This window comes from Crinia signifera, chromosome 6, assembly GCF_055691185.1.
Source record: "Crinia signifera chromosome 6, ASM5569118v1, whole genome shotgun sequence".
In the NCBI taxonomy this organism is placed as follows: Eukaryota; Metazoa; Chordata; class Amphibia; order Anura; family Myobatrachidae; genus Crinia; species Crinia signifera.
In genome coordinates this window covers 102904155-102928503 of record NC_139222.1, presented here as the reverse complement: position 1 = coordinate 102928503, position 24349 = coordinate 102904155, and the positions used below count along the sequence as shown (strand labels likewise).

At 42.8% G+C, this 24349-nt stretch overlaps 1 protein-coding gene across 1 annotated transcript; it reads right to left on the bottom strand.

Moving 5' to 3' along the window:
- Positions 1 to 684: 684 nt before the first annotated feature.
- Positions 685 to 24043, bottom strand: XKR7 (XK related 7). Its single transcript, XM_083146628.1, has 3 exons — positions 23358 to 24043; positions 22675 to 22874; positions 685 to 16090 (listed from the first exon to the last, which is right to left on the bottom strand). The coding sequence occupies exons 1-3, from the start codon at positions 23693 to 23695 to the stop codon at positions 15138 to 15140; spliced, it is 1491 nt and encodes a 496-aa protein (XP_083002754.1). The 5' UTR covers positions 23696 to 24043; the 3' UTR covers positions 685 to 15137.
- Between the last annotated feature and the right edge of the window lie 306 nt (positions 24044 to 24349).

Here is a 24349-nt window from a genome sequence, read left to right as displayed (position 1 = left end):
TATTCACTGTGTCCAACTTTCATTTACGACCGAACCTGAATCACCCCCATTGTGGGCTAAACTGCCTCCTCCTCCTCCCAGTGACTTACCACTGCTGGTTAGTGGGTTGACCTACCCTCATCTCTTGTCCTACTTTGATATTCTATTTCTGTGCGTTGAAGATGTTGTAAAGTCTAATAGTAATCCTTTTGTACAAAATTATTTCTGATTTAACTTTATGTAGGTCTAGTAGTACTACAAACCATGTATATTGCTTGCAGCCATCAGTCTTGTCTTACTAATAACCCTTTCACATTGTAAAAATAACCTGGGTCGATCCTGAGTTGTTGCCGGGTCGACCCAGGCCGGTGTGCAGTGTGAAAGGGCCATGTAGTATATCCCGGTCCAGCAACCCGGCATTCCGACCCGGGGTATAAGCAGTGTTATTCCATGGTTGGATCCGGGTTGCTGGGCAGTGTGAACGGTAACCTGGGTCGAGTTCACCTCAGTGCTGCCTCCTCCCCCGCCTGACTTACCAAAGCTCCGCCCCACCCCCCGGGTGACATCAGTGTGAACTCCAAATATTGCAAATGCCGGGTCGCTCCCCGAACCGGCCAAGTGTCCAAATCCCAGGTGCGGCCTGGCATTTGCAATGTGAGAGGGGTATTACTAATGTAGACAGTAAATGAAAATAAATACCGTGAGTCAGTATTGAAATTACGTTTATTATTTGTATATAGCACCAAATGAAAAATATACAAAAAATTGGTGTTTACAAAAAAAGATTCCTAGAATCCTGATCTTTCCCCACTCAAAAGGATTTTGTGCACATTACAGAGCAACAGTGACATATCTATGACAATCCTGTGAGCAATAGGAACCCAGGCACTGGAATAATCAATAAATATACAATCAGCAGCATGTAAACCTTTAACTTCCAATCAGAATCTGGGAATGGTAGCCTCTCAAACACGTCCCCCATAGGTAGATGTATGAGGTCATTGCCTGTAGGCCTATGTGAAGAACACAGTTTTCCTATTTTCTAAAGACAGGGGAGGCAGCCTTTTTGTGAATGAGCCAAAAGGAACATGACTGAGGCATTAGACAGTTTATGCCTCACATTTCAGTGATGACATTAGCACATACTGAATTGATTAACTGAATGTTGTATCAACATACAAATTGACACCTCTGCTGTGTGTGTGTGTGTGTGTGTGTGTGTTTGTGTGTGTATGTGATGAATATTCTTTGAAGACCCCTAAAATACAAGGTGGTTGATGTATAAAGCAGTGAAAAGAGTGGAGAAGTTTCCCATATCAACCAATCAGCTTCTACCTATCATTTTACAGAATGTACGTAGAAAATTCTACATCAAAATTGATTGGTTGCTATGGGCAACTTCACAATGCAACAACTCCAGTGTGTCATAAGTAAATAAACCCCCTAATAATATTGAAAAATATGTACATATCTATGTAACCATTTCAGGAGAGAGCAGTAGTAAATATATTTTGGGGAACATTCACTGTGGGCCAGATGCACTAAGCTTCAAAGTGATAAAATACCAGCTAATCAGCTCCTACCTGCCATGTCACAGACTGTGTTGGAAAAATGTCAGGCAGGAGCTGATTGGCTGGCTGTTTATCACTCTCAATTTTATCTATTTTGAAGCTTAGTACATCTGGTCCTGTATATGTTAAATGGTGCTCCAGCCTACTGTCATTGGGAGCTTGACACATGACACATGGGAGCCAATCTGCTTGATCACTATCACTTGATAAATAAGCCCCCTAAGATAATGTTCTCATGGTAATTTTATTAAACACAGCTAAAGTTCTACCAGGTGGAGGGAAACTTCGCTATTTCATATATGGAATCTTGTGTTTTGGAACAAATGACCCTTTAATCTCCACTCACGTTGGCTATGCCAATTAACTTTGTGCCACGCGACTGAATGGGAGTTTGCCAAGGCAGAAATTTCACAGCAATTGGTTTGCCTGTAATTTCTGGTTTCACCCAGTCATGTGATATATCCTATGTATGTGTGTTCACGCATGTGACCATAGTATCAGAAGGTGGAAACGGAAATCAGTAAACTTACAGCAAGCACTTGCACAAGCAAGCATTAAACGGACCCCTAAAATCAAAAATCTCAGATAGACAGTTAAGAGTGATACTATACAGTGCATACCCATTCATATGATTGTACATTAATAGTCAGCAAGTAGCTCTTTATACATAGCGGCCCTTATACTGGTCACAGAAATTAGAGGTGGCTTTTGATATCAGTTATAATTTAAAGAAGGGGGAAATGATTCCTTACAATACAAGTATATTCTAGTGAACACCAAAAAACAGGACTCACCGATTATAAGTAATAATATCAGAACTAAATGTATAGTTAATAAATATATTATTTACACAATTCACATCTTAGCATAATTTGTGTATTATATGGGAATTTCAGCATTCATTTATAATTTTAGAAAAAAAAAAACAAGTAGAAAAATCAACTTAATTAGCAAACAAGACTAAAGGACTAATTAGCTACCAAAATCTAAATGAGGCCGTCCATCCAAGGGAGACTGTCCAATGAGGAAACAGAAGTAAATGTCCAGTAATAAGAATGGAAAGTGAATCATCCAATCGGGAATACAATTCCTGCAATTAGCAGCGTGGAAATGTAACAGTCAGCGGCTGTAAATATGATCACAATGGATAGCATTGAATCAATTGTTATACTGGTTATTGCTAATAAGAGGACTGGAAATATTCTTGCTACTCAGTCCTAGAACCTCTAGTAACATCCAGAATAAGAACACTAGGGTTGTATACAAATCTGACGTAAGGCATAGCCAGCGTCCCCCCCCCCCCTCATGTATGTTAGGACTTGCATACATTTCCCACCTAAAAGTATGTTCTAAAGGTTTTTGTGAGATCTTAAAGTTCTTCATTAAAGAAAGTATGAAAACTACTAGTAAACAAAGGAATCTTCTTACCACTAAAGTTGCACAACTAAACATATACAAATTGTGGCCCTTAGTCATAAATAACAATTCGCGAAGCCATATACAGCTGCCCTTTACAGTGCCAAATACTGCCCTTTACAGTGTCCATAGAGCCCAAAGAGCAAGTTAGTTTAAGACTGGATAGCTGCCGAGTTAAGAGATCTCCTGTTGATAAGCTGTACGAATGCCCCATGCTTCATGATACTAGAAATAGCATTTACAGCCTCTATCCTAAAGGCACAAAGGCTGGGTACAAACCAATCTATCTGCAGATCAATTGATCTGCAGATATATCTACAGAGGGATAAGGCAGCGTGTTCTCCATACACACTGCCCAATCCATTGGGGCTGATGTCACAAGTAGGCGGGCGCATCTGTATGCTCCCGCCCATTGAGCCATCAATCACCGCTGGCTCTGGTGTGGGTGTACGGGCAGCAGGCGGATAACTTGTACACACCGCACAATGCGCGAATATATCTTTAGTTATATCAGCCATCAGCTGTGCAACACACCATTCACAGACATATCACTGGTACACACTGGAGGATTTTCCAGCGATATAGCGACCGTTCAATTGAATGGCCAGTATATCAGCCACTGTGTACACAGTGCAGGTTTTTGTGATATCCAGACTTAGGCATAGATGAGCAACAAAGAGGGCAACTTAGGGGCCCATTTATCAAACCATATTTGCGGCTAAATCCCCAAAAACACACGTTTTCGGGGTTTAGCCGCAAATATTAAGTATCTCCTAAATGTATCAAAGGGGGACCGCAGCAGGGATCTCTGATCCCTGCTGCGATCCTCCCTGCAGCGCCGCCGGCCGCATCCCCTTTAGGTATCTATGGGGGATGCAAAGCTGCCCGATATATCAACATCGGGCAGCCCGGCATTTCACCCCTGGGCTATCGCCATTCTGATATGGCGATAGCCCATTGTAGCCTATGGCTACACATCGCACTGCCCGACCAGGGCAGTGCGGTAAGAGGGGTCGGCGCACATAACCGCGCATGCACTGACTCCCCGGCTTCCGGGTTAGGGCTTCGCAGGGACGGGCTCCTATCGGAGCCCTGACCCTGCGCCCTTAAAATTGATACATTCGCCCGATATGGATCGCATTTTACAAAGCGATCCTGGGCGGTAATATCCTGCCCAGATCGCATTGTAAATGCGATCATGATAAATGGGCCCCTTAAGCACAGATGGTTCAATTAAAATACCTGAGGTACTAAAAGTTACCTGTGCTCAATCCTAGATAGCACAAATATCTGGACTGTAAGTGTGTCTTGATGACCAAGGTTGGGAATGCATGTACTAAGACATTCGAGTTACTAACGAGTGGGCATATGGGAGTCTCAAAGAGTACACATTCATAGATAAATGAAATAAAAACCTGATGTGCTATTTGGTTTTAATGCTTTTCAACATTAGACTGCAATAGGTATGTATAATCATAGTCTGCTAATGTTTCTACCATAATTTTCCATTATAAACACTCAGGCTGACAAACACAGACCTCAGAAGCATCTAGCAGAAGAGCTGACAACTAAATAAGAGAATTGAACACTTTGTAATAGACAATATCTGAACAGATATGCCTCATGACTCTCCATCAGGGAAAGCCAGAAACTCCACATAACTCCTTTCACAATGCCTCCTTATGTGTGTAATTGCACTACTATGAATTTCAAGATGTATGCACAATCCAAGTTTGGAAAATAAATGTGTGCCCAATATTCTGACTAATAAGATGCTCCAGAAAATGCTCAGGATGGAAATGGTACAAACGTCACATTAAAGTCTAACCCACTACCACCTTATGACTGCTCTCTTTATTCATTTTTCTCATAAAATACTGCTTGGATGAAGCTTATTTATGCATAACGTTAACTTAAAACAAAAATACTTATTTTGGCACCATGGAAATCATTGCTGCCTATCAGCGCTGGGGCTGTGGCTTGATCAAACAGTGCACTAGCTACGTCATCTGTGTAGTTTCTCCTTGTGCTTGAGTGGGTGACCTCCCACAACCCAAATACACACACACACACACATATATGCAGTTCCATTGGCTTCAAGCTGAACTGACTAGCATGTGTGTGGTATACAATTTTTACTACAAGTAGCACTAACTGATAAGCTTTCTCAGTACAGAACTACAGATTGAGTATCCCCTATCCGAATATCCATCATCAGAATTATTCAGAAAACCATACATTCCAGAAAGTGAAAAAAAAAATTGTTTTTTTTGTGCTAAAAACTCACTGGGGACATATGTAACAGCACTACTGAGGACATGATATGTAACTGCCACTATATATATGTACAAGACAATGATTGCTTGGCATTCAAATTCAATATCTGAGATAGTACACAAACTTTGTTTCATGTTTTGAAACCTTGTTTTTTGAACAAATAAAATATATCTGTGTGCATTTCATGTGTTTGATGTGTTTATACAGCAAGAATGCAAGATACTTCAAAATACATCATTGAAATATTAAAATATTCCGAAATACAGAATAATCCGTTATCCAAAATTCTCCTGGTCCTAAGCATTTTGGATACGGGATACTCAACCAACAATAATTTATTAAGAAATATATAACTCAGATACGGGAGTTCAGATCCCCCTTATTGCTCCCTGTATTTGTACTTTTGGTCTTGATCTGGAGGAGCTCTTACCTACTCATCCGGCTAAATGTTAACAACCTTCTCACTCTAGCCCGTGTCTGTATTGCTAGAACCTGGATGAGCCCAGACCCTCCCTCTCACGCTATGTGGATCTCGCTTGTTAATGTCACCCTCTCTCTCCCATGAATGCTTTATGTACTCTAAATGTGGATGTGAAAGTAAATATGACAAGGTCTGGGGCCTATGGCAGAACACTTCGCTGTACATCCAAGACCATTCCCCCTAATTTGTTCTACTGTCCTGATTATATGTGCCTTGCCTGGGTGCCCGTCGCCTCCCTGCAATGCCTCCCACTATTCATTCCAAAGACCTTTCATAGTATATGTCACTCAGTTATGTTTGAACGACACACATATGTCAAATATTTTGACAATGTACCATTGTTCATAACTTTTTGAATTGTATTTTTGAACCTTGCTTTTGTATGTATACAAAAGTTCATCAATAAAAATTATGTGATTTAAAAAAAATATATATAACTCAGAAAAATGAAGGAGATCAATACATTCTTCATTATATGGACCTTTTTTTAAGCTTCATGGTTTTCAGTACGTTAGAAAATTGCATTGAGAAGTGTGATCTCCCACAGAAGTTAAATAGGAAATTACAATATGTGTTCCACTGTGGGCAAAGAAAATAAACCTGACCTCTAAGAGCCTCACGTAAAACAAGTAAATGTGTATTTGCCGTGACTTTGTCTCTCTTCAATAATCTCATGCCGCAAAATGAAATCTCATTTCTGCACTTCCATGTAAAAGCACACATACTAGTAAGCAAGGAATGACCTAGATCAGTGTTTCCCAACCCTGGTCCTCAAGTACCCCCAACAGTGCATGTTTTGCAGGTCTCCACACAGAATCACAAGTGCTGTAATTAGCTCCACCTGTGGATCTTTTCATATGTGCCTGAATAATGAGTGCACCTGCCGGGTGACCTGGAAAACATGCACTGTTGGGGGTACTTGAGGACCAGGGTTGGGAACCACTGACCTAGATCCAACTTCTTCCCACTGTCCACCACACACTTGTGCATCCCTGAAGTTGCCACCATCCTGACCCTGACATGTACGTCCCCATAACACAACACACACTGGACATCACAAAGAAGCCATTTTGAAGTGAAGGGCATTCCGGATCTTATTAGTCAGTGACCAGGACAAATACACCAGTTTATTCTTATCTTGATATATGCTGGTTAGATAGTTTTATCTCCGACCAAAGGGCATTTGAATAGCGACTTGGTCAGTTTGGACTACAATGTGGAAAATAAATGATTATTGACTTAACTTATAACTGGACACTCCTTGATGAACAAGCGGTAATCAATTGGTTTACGGCTAGTGGAGATGCAAATATTTAAATGAATGATACATAGGTATAGTGGCAGTTATTCTGCAGTAATTACTTGGAGGATCAGGGCAATAAACCAAATCTAAAAACTGTTCAATTTGAAGCCAAAGATAATATTTTAACAGAACTTCAAATAATGTGAAAGTTGAAATGTAGGCTAATGGTAAACAGAATTATCATATTGCATTAGGATAGTGGTGTTTACAGTATTAGCATTTCCATTTCTTAAATAACAAAACAGAAAGAAAATGCAGTGGTAAAATTGTAAAAAACAAACAAAAAAACCCCATGGTAAATGAAAATAAATAAAAATTTGTAACCTTAACATTATGTTCTATAGAGTTTGACAAGCCCGAAAGAGAGATAATATAACACTACCCACTAATGCAGACATATGGCATAGTGCTTCTGTCCCTGCTTACAGACTATACATCTGAACGTTGATCACGGACATATTGCATTAGACAAGCAGCACAGTCAGTGTAGATATATTGGAACATCTGTCAGAGTGTAATACCAACCCACGGACATATCGAGCAGCAAGTATGTATAGTTTTACCAATCGGCTGCCCAGGCTACATACAAGTCGGATAGGTGCACTTTTTTATACTATTGCTTTCCATCACATGGTATAAAAGTGTTTTTACACACAAGGGCAGTCTTACATGTGAAAGTCCAGCAAATATGATGACAGGGTATCATCCTGTATTCTCAATTCATACCATTATGGTTCTCCCCTTTAATAAACAAAGGGATTCACATATGGAGAAATGAAAATATAGATCATAGTGTAATATTGTTAGATAAAATTAGGGTTGCAGCGCCCAAGATCAGATCATTGTTTTTGGTTTATATAAGTGTTCTAACTGAACCAAAATATCTTTGTTGTTAGAATGAAATCTGCAAGTGCCCTGTGCGGGAAGCCCCCGCGACATTGCCAGATTTCCCTGGGAATGCCCAGCATTTTCGTGGGAACACCCATGAAACACTGGGCGTTCACATGGGCTGTGCCCCCTGCTGCCGCCCCACGCCCACACCCTGCATCTGCACAGAAATGTATCTGCGCATGCACAGATGCAAAACATCGGTCCCCTGTGTGAAAACGCGGGGAACCGATCTTATCAGAATAACCCCCCTTGTGCGCTGGGTATAGTCTAACTACACTATCTAGCCCCAGTGATTGCAGAACTGATCTGGTTGCTCAGATCATGTGTTGAATTCCAGGATCTTGTGCAATTTGTAAAACCATTATTAATCCCCGCACACACTAAATGACCCATAGGACCGTTAACGATATCAGCAGTCCCACACTGAAGACATTGTTAAGTGATATCACCTGGACCCCGCTGAACATGCGTAAGGTGCTTCCGGCTAGTGCTTCTGGAATCCAGTCTTTGGGAAACACTAATACCCATTTCCCACCCAAATCCCAGGTCCAGATAATGTGAACATGATTTCAAGATGTGTCACAGCTACTAAAACTCTTTATCACTGCATCTTTACCCAGGGTTAATCCCAGATTATCCCCTTTCAAAATGCACCCATACTGTATCTGTCCTAAAGTCATTAGGAGTGAACTTTATAGGCTGAAATCATATCTCTCTGCTCCTGATCTTCCAATAAGCAGCTTGGTAACATAACGCGGGTTGCAGCTTTCAGATAACAGTTTATCCACATTGGTCTGGGATTTGACCTTGGTCATGACTAGGGCAAAGGATCCGGGACACAGAACCCTGCTTGATGCTTTGACATCAAGCCAGGACCCAGGTTGCCCCAGCAATATCTCTCATCAGAGCCTCAGTGTGAAAGGGGTAGAACAATCCTTGCTTTATGGGTTGCCTCATAGAATCATATGTTAAATAAGAACCACTGGTAGATCTTTCCAAATGTATCGTGTCCAGCACGGAGACATGGAAAACATGAACTCTTAGAAACGGCCGACGTCTGGATTTCAGAAGAACTACAGTCTCTATTGCCATCATTGTTCTATTAATGAAAGCTATGCAAATGGTAATTTATTAGCCTCCAAAGAATACTCAATTTATATCAGACCCTCCAACATGACCCATTTCCTTATCTGCTCATGGACGACCCCTCAGTTTCTGATTGTCGTCTTATGTGTTGAAAAATCTTTTTCTTCAATTAATTATTTCAACACAGGTGACTAATCATAAATATAAGGGGCAGTCCAGCATCAGAGCACACTATACCTAATGGAAGATAATCTTGGAGGAAAGATTTAGCATGAGCTGATGAATAGATGGTACACTTTCCAAATGACCAATGTCTTTGTCTGCAGGTTCAAGAACAACTTGTTCCTTTAATTCACAGTATTATTTTTAAAGGTATCCATTTGCTTCCTTTTTTTACATCTCTATTTAATGCAGCTGAGAAGCCCTAATGATCATTTATACAAGCCTCACCTGAGGTTCCAGTTTCCAGCTTCTCTTTATTGCTGTTCTGTCAACATCAAACGTAAAAGATTAAATCAGAAGAGTATTGCCCCGAAATGTGCACTGCAGAACATTGCATCTGAACCAGCATCATAGCAGACTTCCCTTGTAAACAGTTCAAATATTTCAAAAGATATTAACTTAAAAAAAAAAAAGATACAATATTCCCATTATTATTTCCCACATTTTTTGGCGCTCCACAACTCTTATAATTAAGACACCCTGATTGTGACCATGGAGGATCAAAAAGGTACAATATAAAATTACAAGTCAAAGTCTTACACGATAGTGTAATGTAAATACACCAAATCAATTTATATATACTTGTATAAAAGAACATTACCTTCCTATATGTACACACTCAGTTTTTCAATACATACTTATAGCTTATAGAAAGATTTCATACATAAAAGGCTAATCTGTACATTTTCCACAATCACATTTGATCCAAATGTAAACAGAGCAACAGCACATTATATCATGACTGAAGATGACACCACCCAATATTCGCATATCAGCAGCACATTATGTCATGACTGACGATGACACCACCCAATATTCGCATATCAGCAGCACATTATATCATGACTGAAGATGCCAATGCTTAATATTTGCAGATCAACAGCACATTAGGTCATGACTGAGGATGACACCACCCAATATTCACAGATCAGCACATTATGTCATGATTGAAGATGTCCCCACCCCTTATTCACAGATCAGCAGCACATTATGTCATGATTGAAGATGCCACCACCCATTATTTGCAGATCAGCAGCACATTATGTCATGATTGAAGATGCCACCACCCATTATTTGCAGATCAGCAGCACATTATGTCATGATTGAAGATGCCACCACCCATTATTTGCAGATCAGCAGTACATTATTTCATGACTGAAGATGCCAATGCCTAATATGTGCAGATCACCAGAATATTGGGTCATGACTGGAGATGCCACAACCCAATATTTGTAGATCAGCAGCAAATTATGTAATGATTGAAATGCCACCACCTAATATTCACAGACCAGCAGCATATTAGGTCATGACTGAAGATGCCACTGCCCAATATTTGAAGAAGATCAACAGCACATTACATAAGGAATAAAGATGACAGCACCTAATATTATCAGATCATCAGTACAATACACCAGGACTGAAGGATGCCACCTTCAAATATTAGGCAATGAACAGCACCTTACATCAGGACTAAGGAATGCCACCACCTAATATTAACAGATCACCAGCAGACTAAATCAGTACTGACAATGCTGAAGGCTTGTGCCCACCAGGTCTACACATAAATTACAGCATAGCAGCCTCCACCCACTGTAACTGAACATTTTGGTTTCACTATTATCTCTGCCTGTCTTACAGAAAACAGCAATTACTCATGCACAAATGATGGAACATGCGGCTGACAAGCTGTTCTTGGCCACGTACTCTATATGTCAGAATAAATTAATTTTAGAGACACGTTTATGTTACAGCAGTGGGTCTCAACTTCAGTCTTCAAGTACTACCAACAGGTCAGGTTATATTCCTTAAAGTATGTACAGGTGAGTGAGCCTACTTGGCTGAGTCAGTAATTATCCTGCCTTTTTCCACAAATATGACCTGTTGGGAAAGAGGGTAGAGGTTCAGGACCACTGTGTTACGGGAACAGTAATTTCCCAGTACAACAGAGGGCATATCAATGGCAAGGTGTTGTATAATCCGAGAGCGTTCACATTTATACAAAATATGGGCAAACATTCACTTTTAAATTACCAAATGCAACGTCTATCTAATAACCAGCATTCATATGTTAATTCATTTTTGTATTATTTTGTGTATTCTGCACTTGTTTGAGACATTAGTATATACCTGCCCAACCTGTGGCTCTCCAGCTGTCGTGAAACTACAATTCCCAACATGCCCTGCCATAGTTTTGCTATTAGGAAACACTAAAGCTATGGCATGGCATTCTGGGATTTGTAGTTTCACAGCAGCTGGAAAGCTACAGGTTGACCAGGCCTGCACTAATGGGATGCATAAAAATTGGGATCCCCTCATTTCTGTGAATTCCACCTGTTCTTTAATGAGTATCCTTGCGCGTTTCATTTCCATACCCACTTGCAAATGTAAACACATACTGTAGATACAGCCATGTGTGTTATATATGGACTGATGCACCCAATACTGTGAAATAGAAGAATATTAGGAGTCCAATATTTTTATATAGAGGACAGAACTCAAAGCTAGCTATACATTAGATGACATCCAAGCGATGCAATGTCTTCAAGGATTTCCCTTGGCACTCCAGCTGTTGCTGAACGAAACATCCCAGCATGTCCTGCTACAGTTTTTCCATTTGGCCATGCTAAAACAGTTGCAAGGCATGCTGGGATGTGTAGTTCAACAATAGCTGCAGTGCCAAGGTTCTCCATCATTAATATAGTAATGTCAGTGGCAGCACCCAGGGGTATGCTGTTGTCAACAATATATACAATTCTTTCTGCATGTTCAAAACATTAGTAGACGTGCCAGATGACTAGTGGGAATGCACATTGGCAACGTGATAGAGCGTACACACTGGACGATTTACATGATTGGCTGTTTAGAACCCAACCCACATAGTTTAAAAAGGCATCTATTGTGTACGCAGCCTAACTTTATACATTATAGGTTGCAATAGTCTTACAATGCATGCTTTATGAGTAATAGCTAATGTCAAAGGGCCACATGCATTAAGCTTCAAAAGTGATAAAATGGAGTGATAAATAACCAACCAATCAGCTCCTGCCTGACATTTTTAAAACAGTCTGTGACATGAAAGGCAGGAGTTGATTGGCTGGCTGTGTATCATTCTCAATTGTATCACTTTTGAAACTTTAGTGCATCTGGCCCTCACACATTAAAACAAAATAGTACATTATAAACCATATTAATAAAAGATGACTAAATTTAAATATTTTCATAATGTTCTCTCTTTTTTTTCCCCTGAATGAAACATGTTCTAAAATGCCATAGTATTACAATATTTGATATGTTTATATGTGATTTGTTGTGATCACCAAGGCCTGTGAATGCTGTTATAAGTGTATACACAGCACTGCTGCATTCAGAGTGGTACTGCCCACATCACTTCTGCAAGGCTTCTGCAATCCAATAATATGGCAGTGTGAAAACGTATTATTCCACCTATGCCAGGCTTAAGGTGCCCATACACTAGTGCGATTTTGGCCAATTTCAAGGCATCGGGCTGATAAATCGGATAAGTGCAAATCGCATGTGTTTTACCTCTGATCCAATGAGCGGTTCTGTGTGCATCGCATGTGTTTTACCTCTGATCCGATGCGCGGTTCTGTGTGCATCGATATATTGCATGTGATCCAGCCCCCGGGAAGCTGCCGGGTCACTTTCAGGTATCGAATGCAATGCTAGCATTGGATACCTTGCACAAGTGTATGGGGGCCGTAGAGATTTAGAATTTATAGACCACAAGAAAGCAGAGCATTTTATCTTGGTGATGAAACAGAATGCCATTCACCCCATAGACATGCAATGCTTGGATTTCCTGCACAATCCAGCCACAGAAACTACAAATCCCAGTTTACCCTGTTAACCGGATCACAATGTGACTCACAAGTATAGATAGAGGTATAACTTAAAAGTCCTCTACTCGCTCCCCAGACGCAGATATAATTCACTGCCTTTGGTTTTGTCCAAAAATACAAACATTGTGGCACAATCTTCAAACATATATTAACTCAGACTTGAAAATTTCATTTCAAATTAACAAAACATCCTGCCCAACGTCAACCCCCATCTTACTTAATAAATTGGCTGCGGCCACCAAGAAAACCCTTCTTTCTCAATGGATTAAGCCTGACTCGATCCCGATAAATCTATTACATCCTCGAATTGCGTTTTTGTTCTCTATGGACTGGACTGATACCACACTCCAGAAGGACAGACTGAGCGAATGCTTTTTTTGAAACATGGCTGCCATATATTCATACACTGTCGTCACCTATTAAAGACGCACTTCACAAATGCTTTCAGCTTAACTCTTGGTATAACAAGGAAATAACTACCACAGGTGTCCCCTTTTAATCAAACTAACAAACCACTTCACTTTATTCCACCTTACTGTATCATAACTTATGTAGGTCTATTTTAGCATTGATTTATTATGACTGTACTCTGTTATGTATATATTTTACGTGGTGTTTTGGGGATATGGGTTTGTTGTGTTATGTTGCATTTAGACAGACAATGCATCAATACCACAGTACTTATATCAGTGACAACAATTATTTGTATATGTTGTGTTAGGTTTGCTACAGTTCTGTCTTGTACATGTATTGTTACATTTTTATGATTATTCGTCAATAAAAATCATTTTTTTTTTTAAAGTCCTCTACTCCTGTATGAAAACAAGGCCTTTACAATAAGAAGGGTTCAACCTGGACTACTGAAGGGCCAGTGATGATCTGACTGATGTGTGTTATACTATGATATTACACTACACTGTACTGTCTTCCCATATCCACCCAGCAGGGTAAAGGGGCATCTATGGTAAATAGGTTGTAGGTGTCAGCTCATGTGCTCTTTGATATACAGTAGCATTGTCAGTGTCTTTTGCATTGGTGGTGCACTGAACACCTGGTAGCTGTTTTGCTGGACATGTGACTTCAGAAATGTGTTATTCATCATATTAAACCAAATAAATAACCCCGTCACTCCACCCCACACCCCAACCCATACCCAAAAAATTGGAAGCACTGCTCAAAATAATCAATATGCAGTCAGGTTATCTGTGGATATGTGTGTGATGCGGTGACTACAGACACGCAATAGCAAGAAACCGCTACTTGTGTTTCTAGGCTCTAGCTGTGACCATATGAATACGCCCATATAAACAGTCACCACTATGTACACTGAGGACAATTATGTGCACACAAAAGATATGTCACCTTCTCTACAAGAACACACACACCTATACCATGAGTAGCACCAATCACATCCAGACAGGGTTATCACCCTGTTCTGGGACTGAGGTCATTTTGCGGTCACTGAATCTTATTGTCTCCTCCAACTTATGAGGCTATCATTCTTTCAGGTCCAGTCTCATATACCCATTTCTCCTGACATGAACCCTTATTACCACAGAAAGGCTACATTCTGTTATTAGCTCCACATTTGCTTCTGCCCTCTACAGGTTCATGCCACTCACTCCAGACTGTAGGGCAGAATAGGTAACCTGTGGTGTTTCATCTGTTCAACCAATTGTCCTGGAATGCCCTGCCAGTTAGTCATAGCTCCCAGCCTTTTATGAGTGACTGGCACAGCCACAACAACTGGAGATCCATAGGCTGCCTATGTCTGCTCTGCAGAGTCTGTCCTGTTAAAACACACACACCAAAGTGTCTTCTATTTAGGTCTCTTCAAATGATCTTCTCCTATACCACCTTTCTTTATCTGTCTGACAAATCCCAGAACTATCATGGTTCTCAGGGATCTCCCCATCAGGCCCTCTATCCTGCCTCTTTCTCACTGGAGTGCTTATTCTATCCTTTTCCCTCTAGACTTTTGCAGAGCCTTCCGTCTAGGCTTTGCAGTATAATTCCTCAGTCTCTCCTGTACTCTAAGTCTTGAGAAGTGGTCACACAGTGGTTTCATACTCAGTAAGTTCCTGGGAGGTCCCTATAGTGCGGTACTGGACACGAGGCGTGGCTGGGGAAGTATATTCCAGGGCCAAAATAGTCTTCCGCAAGCGGCGGTCAATGAAATGAGCATCCCAGGCAGGATATTTTTTACGTGGAAGATCTATACGGATGACAGGTCCCTGTGCACGGGGTCCACGAGTCACAGGGGTTTGGGGAACAGTAGAACGCACTTGAAAAACTGGAACACAGCTGTCCCTGTCTCCTGCTACCAAGTCCCTTTCTTGTTCTGTAGTCCGTGGCAGAGTACGGGGAAGGCTCTCTGTGGCCTCTGCTTCAGGGGTCCTAGAAGAGTCAGGACCTTCGGTAAATACACAGCTGCTGCTTGAAGATCCAAACATTGGTCCATTAGGATGCAGAAGACTGTAGTAAATAAGCATGAAGAAGACACCAAGTGCAAAGCTACAGATGACTAAACAAACAATAAGAAGAGCATAAAAGTCACCAAGATCTGACTCAGGACGATAATAATACCACAAAGCAGTGAGTACGGCATTCTCAGCTAGAACAATGATGTAATATGTGGTCATTCTACAGCGGGTCCGTCCCTCACGAACATTAAACCAGCAGAAAATGTATATGATACCCAGTACCATGTTATATAGGATCTCCTCCCAGCGGGACATGCAGAAGTCCGTCTCCCCTTGAATGATCCAGAATGTCATGAGACACCAGTGAGTAACAATAAAAATGCCAAAGTAAAGATGGAAGACAGAGGCAAAGAGGGAGAAAGCCAGAGCTCGGGCGGCAATGGTAAAGAGATGCCATAGGATCTGCACCACAGCACCCTTGTAGGACATAGGCATCTTATCATCGCGGGAATCCCTCAGGACCTTCTGGTAAGAAGCAATCATCCAGGCAAGAGACAGGAGAGATGCAGTGGCAGATAGACCTGAACAGAAAAAGGACAGCAAAGAGTAGTGAAAGGAGAAATCAATGCAAATAAAGGAAATGTTTGTACTTCTGTATTATCTGGGCTCCCATGTTAAATGCACCCCATTTTTTCATACCCCTACTATCCAACTACGCATGGAGTTGATTTTATATAGTGTGGCGAGCGCAGCGAGCCACCGTGCCCAAAGCGTGGCGAGCGCAGCGAGCCCCGCGAGGGGACGCGGTCTCATAAGAAAAACGGGAGCCCAGATATTACATAAGTACCGAAATGTTTTACAGTTATTAACTTTACAACACAATACAGTAACAATTATTTAAGGGACCTTTCACCAACTCTCAGTGCAGACAGCTATTGTGACAGGAAGAATATTCATGAGACTGTAGCTTGTCAATTCACAAGGAACGGCTGACATAGCTGACGAAGAAGGCATTTTGTGCCTCGTGCCTCAGTAAGGTCACTAGTTCCTTTTAAAATGAATATGCTGAATATCCGTAACAAAACGAGTGTTCTGCCACAGTGTATGCTGGCGACAGGAACACTTCAACTCACCAGAATCTGATGAGTAGGATACATCTAAAGGCAGCCATACACAGGTCCGATTTGGCCTGTCTTCATCCGATTCCGATGGATCGGGCTGACTGATTGGATGAAAACTGGCCAAATCGCATGTGTTTTGACAACAGATCCAATCCGCAGCTCCTAACGCATCAGATCTGGTCCAGATATCATATATGCGTTGCACATATGATCTCCGGATTTGGCCCCCTCCCGGCGGCAGAGGAGCAGGGTCGCATGTGATACATCATATATGTGTAAGTGAAAAGACCACATGCGATGTATCACATGTGATCGGATGGACATACACTGCTGCAGCAGTGTATGGCCACCTTTAAAGGGAAGGCCATTAGAATTTCCATTTGTATTTATTTAATGGTTAATTTCCTGTCACCTACCAGGGCAGGTGCAGCTGCTCTCATATCAGTGCTGGTCAGACTGAGGTACATATGAGTTTATAAAACTGAGTTAATGGGTCAATGCTCTAGAACTGTACCCATCAATATCTTCCATTTATTTTCAATGTGGGCACTGGCTTAATGGTCACAGGCAGGGCTATTTTACAGCAGGCTCCAGCAGGAACTGAGGCCCTTATTCTAGTTCACTCTTTCTGACAAAATCCTTCTTAGATGGACAAAACCATGTGCACTGCAGGTGGGGCAGATGTTACTTGTGCAGAGATAATTAGATTTGGGTGGGGTTTTACTTCAAAGTGAGATCTATATTGCAGTGTAAAAAAAAAGCAGCCAGTATTTACCCTGCACAGAAACAAAATGACTCACCCAAATCTAATTCTCTCTGCACATTTTACATCTGCCCCCCCCCCCCCCCCCCCTGCAGTGCACATGGTTTTGTCCATCTAAGAAGGATTTTGTCAGAAAGAGTGAACTAGAATAAGGGCCTCAGTTCCTGCTGGAGCCTGCTGAAAAATAGCCCTGGTCACAGGCATAACATCAGTAAAGAAAAGAAGAAAACAATGCTAGTAATACTGTAACTTATATCGGAAGCTATTGTATTGGTTATAGTAGAAATAGAAAAGATCATTTAAGCTTCTAACTACTCCTGTCGCAAGATGTATAGACACTGTGCAATATGTACTAACTTTTTTATCGCACCATGTGTATGCACCTTAAGAGTTACACAACAAATAATACATGGAAAAATGCTGTGCTATTGTATGTCACTGGGGTCAGTTCGTTCAGAACAATGTGAATAGAGCCGGGACGGAAAACAAGGCAATACGCTGCTAGATCTGATAGGCCGGTACTCGCGGGTGTTTAGATGGGAGCATTTTCCAATTAAGGTGTTTCCCGCTATGCTGTTTGCGCCATTCTATGGCACAAAACAGCATTGCCGTAGTAGATTTTGGGGTGCGAGCAGAAATCCACTAGTTGAGGGAGCTCTTGGCTCTTCACATTGTTCTGAATAGAAATGACCCAAATATTTGCAAAGGCCCCCTTGGAAAAGTTCATGCAGAATTCCATAGATGAATTGCCATGTTCAGAGTATATTATGCAGACACCACAACACATTTCACTTGTTGTGAAACGACAAGTCCCATCATGCCTTGCTACAGTTCTGCTATTAGGTAATGCTAAAACTATGGCAAGGCATGCTGGGATCTGTAGTTTCACAACAGCTGGAGGGCCGCAGGTTGGACATGCCTGGTGTAGAAGGTGATCCATCTGCGCTTACTTAAGCAGATGTGTTTTTGTGTGTGTGTGCGTATGTGTACTGTTAAATATGAACAAAAAGGCTCATTTACTAAAGGTCCATACACCCGGTATGATATGCAGAACCGCCCACATCATTAACAATATTGTGGTGCCACGAAAACGAATGACCCATCGCATAAATACTAAAATCGTTCACTGCTGTCACCGGTACCCACGGAACATGCCGTCACTGATAATATTGTCAGATTTCACTGCATGTTCACACGATCGGGCATATCGGTAACGATCTGCAGGAGCACGAATTGTTAATGATATAGTGGGTACACACTGAACAACATGCATGATTATATCGTTAACTATATTGTTATAATGCATATTGTTCATTAGAACTGGAGAGTGTGTACCTAGCTTAACATGCAATTAGATGAGATATGTGCACCAATCCAATGGACCTAGACACTTGCAGCTAAATGGCATAAATAATAAACCCTGGAGATTTGGTAGCTGCATATGGCATGTCAATCGGTAATTTAAAACAATTTATTATTCCTTGCTGTCTGTTGGTTTTTTTTTTCTAGGAGAATACAAAAGCAGACAAATGGATGGTGCTTAACACGGAGAAAAAATAGGTCACCAGCTATAACAACAAGAGGTAGGGGGTAAGCTGATGTTTAGCAACCACATCCTCCTCTGTCTGCATCTACACGTTTCACTTGTAATAGTAAATTATTTATTCTGAGACAATAAAAGGTCATTTATGAAGCTGCAGAGCTTTTCTATTTGAATGCCCAGCAACCAGCACCCACAGGGGCACAATCTCATACTGTCTTAAAGAACCGCCAGCAGATACATGTGCTGCCTCTTGGTGCACAAATCCTGCTATATGGAAGTTTGTGTATTTACATTAATTGAGTCACACATGGTAATACTATATATATATATATGCAGTGGAGATGAGGGTTGGGTGTATACATGCGGCCACAGTACATGCAGTTGAAATGGGGGTTGGAGAGGGTGTATCATACCTCCCAACTTCTGATTAAATGAAATAGGGACACTTGCGCGCGGCTTCCAAAAAGGGGCGGGCGTATGCAAATGAGGGTGTGGCTTATGCTAATTAGCCACAACCTCATTTTCATACGAGAATAGACGCTGTGCGCATGCGCACAGCGTCTATTCTATTAGATTGGGAGGTCTCCCAACTGCCACCCCCCGCAGCGGGACAATGCCTGCCGCGGGTGGGACAGCGGTACAGGACCCGAAATCGGGACTGTCCCGCTGTAATCGTGACAGTTGGGAGGTATGGTGTATACATGCAGCCAAAGTACATGCAGTGGAGATGAGGGTTGGAGAGGGTGTATACATGCAGCCAAAGTACATGCAGTGGACATGAGGGTTGGAGAGGGTGTATACATGCAGCCAAAGTACATGCAGTGGAGATGGGGGTTGGAGAGGGTGTATACATGCAGCCAAAGTGCATGCAGTGGAGATGGGGGTTGGAGAGGGTATATACATGCAGCCAAAGTACATGCAGTGGAGATGGGGGTTGGAGAGGGTGTATACATACAGCCACTGCACAGAATACATCCCATGCTAAATGCTAGGAGCAGATACATCATTTTGGAGCCAGGTCACCTGCAGTTGCTTGACTCCTGGTGCAAAATAAGGACTCATGATTAACAGGAGCTTCTGATTGGCAGAATGCCTCTGAATACTTAGCACTTATGCTAATACTATAGTAATATTGGTGCTGCTTGGAATTGTAAGAGTGGGATACATACGGATGACCAGTGGTGGGTATGCCAGCAATCAGAATAAAGACTAAGGCATCCCAATGGACGGGGACGGATTAAAGGCTCCAGGTGCCCTAGGCTAATAGGCACTCAGGGACATGTAGGATCAAAATCCAACTTTACTAAATATAGCTCCTGGTGTCTATTATCAAAATAAGGGTCACATTCAATCCAAAGACGAGCAACAAAGCTTATTAGGGGAATGGAGAATTTAAGCTACGAGGAGAGATTAAGCAATTTGGGACTATTTACATTGGAAAAGAGACGTTTAAGGGGGGACATGCTCAACATGTACAAGTATATCAGGGGCCAATATAAGGAACTGTCACACACCCTCTTTTCTACTAGAAAGGAGTCTAGGACGCGAGGGCATGAGTACAGATTAGTAGAAAAAAGATTTCGTTCAGCTAGTAAAAATAATTTCTTTACGGTCAGAACAGTCAAACTCTGGAACTCTCTTCCCAGAGAGGTGGTGTCGGCTGGCTCAATAAATGCGTTCAAGGCAAAGTTGGACAAACATTTACTGGATAAAAACATCCATGGGTACAAATAAGGGTACTTGTGTATTATCTGGGCGCCCGATGTTGAAATTGTATGCCAGTACCTAAAGCATGTGATGCGATTTGACGCGATTTCCCTTGAAATTCCCTTGAAGTCAAGATTGCGTCGCTTTGTATGGTATACAATGCGACACGATGCGTTGCGATGTGATTTGGACTAAATGCCCCCATTACAGATGCCTGTAAAATATGTGAAATTGCCCCCCAGACGCCATTTTTAATTGTATACCCACTCTGATGGCTAAATGCCCCCCATTGTTAACTCCACCCCACTATCAACGCCAACCCAAAGCGTGGCGAGCGCAGTAAACCCGCGAGGCGCGGTGGTCCGCGTCCTCCGGCCTTTTCATACCCCCACTATCCACGTCGGCGTGGAGTTGATTTTAATAGTGTGGCGAGCACAGCGAGCCACCGAGCCCGAAGCGTGGCGAGCGCAGCGAGCCCCGCGAGGGGACGCGTATTACTTCACATGTAAGTCGCATCCCCTCACCACGCTTCGGACTCGGTGGCTCGCTGCGCTCGCCACACTATATAAGATAAACTCCACGCCGACGTGGATAGTGGGGGTATGAAAAGGTCAGAGTATGCGTACCGCCGCCCCTCGCGGGCTCGCTGCGCACACCATGCTTCGGGTTGGAATTGATAGTGGGGTGGCGTTAACAATGGGGGGCATTTAGCCATCAGGGTGGGTATACAATTAAAAATGGGGTCTAGGGGGCCATTTCACATATGAAACAGGCATCTGGGTGCCTTTACATATAAAAATCGCGTCAAATCGCGTTGCATCGCATCACATGCAATATGATTGTATGCGATGCAACGCGATTTTTAGGTGCGATGAAGAAAAACGGGCGCCTAGATAATAAACAAGTACCCAAATAAGAAATATAATCTGTCTGTAAAATATCAGAACCTACCAAATCAGCAATGGATACTCTATACTAGGTTGAACGCAAGTCTTTTTTCAGCCTTACCTACTATGTAACTATGTATTACATACTGGTATAAGAGGTAGAATACAATAGACACATGGCAATGTGTCTTGGTACAAATAGTTTGGAAGAGAATTGAGGAACTAAGGAATTCATAAGAGAATCTGCATAAAATATATGTTCCTGTACTGATTGCACATTTAAATCAAATAATTGATTTAGAAATATGCGATTGATCGATGGGTACACAGGAGAGTATTGTACTGTACAGTTTAAAATTTTGCATTCATTATCTAAATTTCATAGCAGTGGTTGCACAGGTAGGTTCCGGAACCCAGGCAGAAGGATATGTGTAATGAGAGAGAGGTGTCAGAAGCACAGGTGAAGGAAGAACCCAGACAGAAGGATATATGTAATGAGAGAGAGATGTGTCAGAAGCACAGGTGAAGGAAGGACCCAGGCAGAAGGATATGTGTAATGAGAGAGATGTGTCAGAAGCACAGGTGAAGGAAGGACCCAGGCAGAAGGATATGTGTAATGAGAGAGATGTGCAGAAGCACAGGTGAAGGAAGGACCCAGGCAGAAGGATATATGTAATGAGAGAGATGTGCAGAAGCACAGGTGAAGGAAGGACCCAGGCAGAAGGATATGTGTAATGAGAGAGAGGTGTCAGAAGCACAGGTGAAGGAAGGACCCAGGCAGAAGGATATGTGTAATGAGAGAGATGTGTCAGAAGCACAGGTGAAGGAAGGACCCAGGCAGAAGGATATGTGTAATGAGAGAGATGTGCAGAAGCACAGGTGAAGGAAGGACCCAGGCAGAAGGATATATGTAATGAGAGAGATGTGTCTGTAGCACAGGTGAAGGAAGGACCCAGGCAGAAGGATATGTGCAATGAGAGAGAGAGGTGTCAGAAGCATAGGTGTACAGGTAAGGTGTTCTGTCAGTGTTTGAGGCTACAGGTACATTTTGTGTATTATACAAGATGTAGCAAATGAGTAGTTTATAAGTAAGGAATATAACATATTTTACACATATATAAATAAGTAGTGGGCTTAGACTCACCCTGCAGGGGTTCCACATGACCTTGCTGTACCATGATGCAGAGTTGCAGAACCAGCTGTGGAGCGCTCTTCAGAAAAGTCTCCAACAGACGCAACATGCTGATATCCGCACTTTCAAACATCATGCGCCAGTAGAAATGGCGGCTCTGCTGCTCCGTATGCCAGCGGCTCTGTAAGCCAAGATACAGGGCTCGCAGGTACCTGGAAAAAAGAGGAACAAAGTCACCTGCATATTTGACATAACAAACACTGATACTAATGACATTATATGACAAAGCAATATCTTGTCATAACAAATATTCTGGTGCCCTCAGCAACTGGATATTGGTCCTAATTTGTCCGACCTGTACTATGCAAAGATATAATTTATGATATCACTACATACAGGAGGCAGAAAGCTATTCCATATACCCAAAGTATTTTCTATTATTACTACATATTACATTCTTTGTGTAGATCTGGTACTGATCTATAACTAAATGTTATGTAGATATATACATACAGTCCCCATCTCCCAGATCCCCCTCCATACGTTATCCTGCTCCTATTCTGCAATAGTAATGCCCCTGTCCACCACATCAGCTCCATTGAGCATCACTAGTGTAACCTAGAGCCTGCCCCAGCCAGGGAGATGCACAGGCAGCCCATGGCCCCAGCCAGCAGCAACAGCAGCCCCCTCCTCACCTCCACACCTGTCCCAGCTGCAGCAGGTGCACGCAGCCCTGCATGATCCAGGCGCACAGGCGGCAGGAGGTGCGGGTGGTGGCCGGCGAGGAGCCCCGGTCAGTGACCACCCAGCTGAAGCTCAGGCTCTGTGTGAGCAGGGAGGGCAGCAGCACCAGCAGGACGGTGGGCCAGAAGCATCGAAGCCGGTGGCGCTGCAGGTAATCCACCGCCAGCCACAGGTCCGACGCCCCGTCCGAGAAGAACACCAGCAGCGCCATCATCACCCAGATGCCGTCCCGGAGGGAGTACCGGGGGGACCGGGGAGCCACCCGGGTACCGTCCGACTCCGCGGCCATGTTGGGAGGAGCCGACTTCCGGGGCCACACCCGAGTCTGGTTACACCCCTACCGGAGGGTGAGACCTCGTCCTCCCAGAGGTTGAGCCGGGAGAATGTGGAGCATCACCAGCTGCTGAGGAGACTGGCGGCCGCCAGCCGGGCGGCAAGGGGGTGGGGGGATGCGTGCGATATAGGAGGGGTACGATGAGCCGCACGCCCGCCCGGTACCGCCCCATCCAGGCTCAGCTCCCCGGTATAGCGCGCTGTGCCTGAGCCGCGGCTGCTGTCCGAGGTGCTGAAGCCGCCGCACAGCTCCCTGCCTGCCGGGGTGCGGGCTGCACACGGTGACATCCCAGTGTAACGTGCCTGATCCCGCCACACAGCACACAAGCACACATACAATGATAATTATAGTAATTCCCACCAGCAAGTCAGGCACTGACATACACTGAATAGCAGAGTATAATTACTACATTAACTCTCATTTCCTTTGTATTATTACAATTATTTCACTGTTTTCTACTATAAGTCAGTACCTCTGGCTATAGTTGTCTGTGGGCAGAAAGATGGTACATGGGAGCAGGGTTACGGTATAAAGGTTTGACAAGTCAAGTCAGGGTCGGCGCCACCACTAGGCAGCTCTAGGCATTTGCCTAGGGCGCCGGCCACTGGA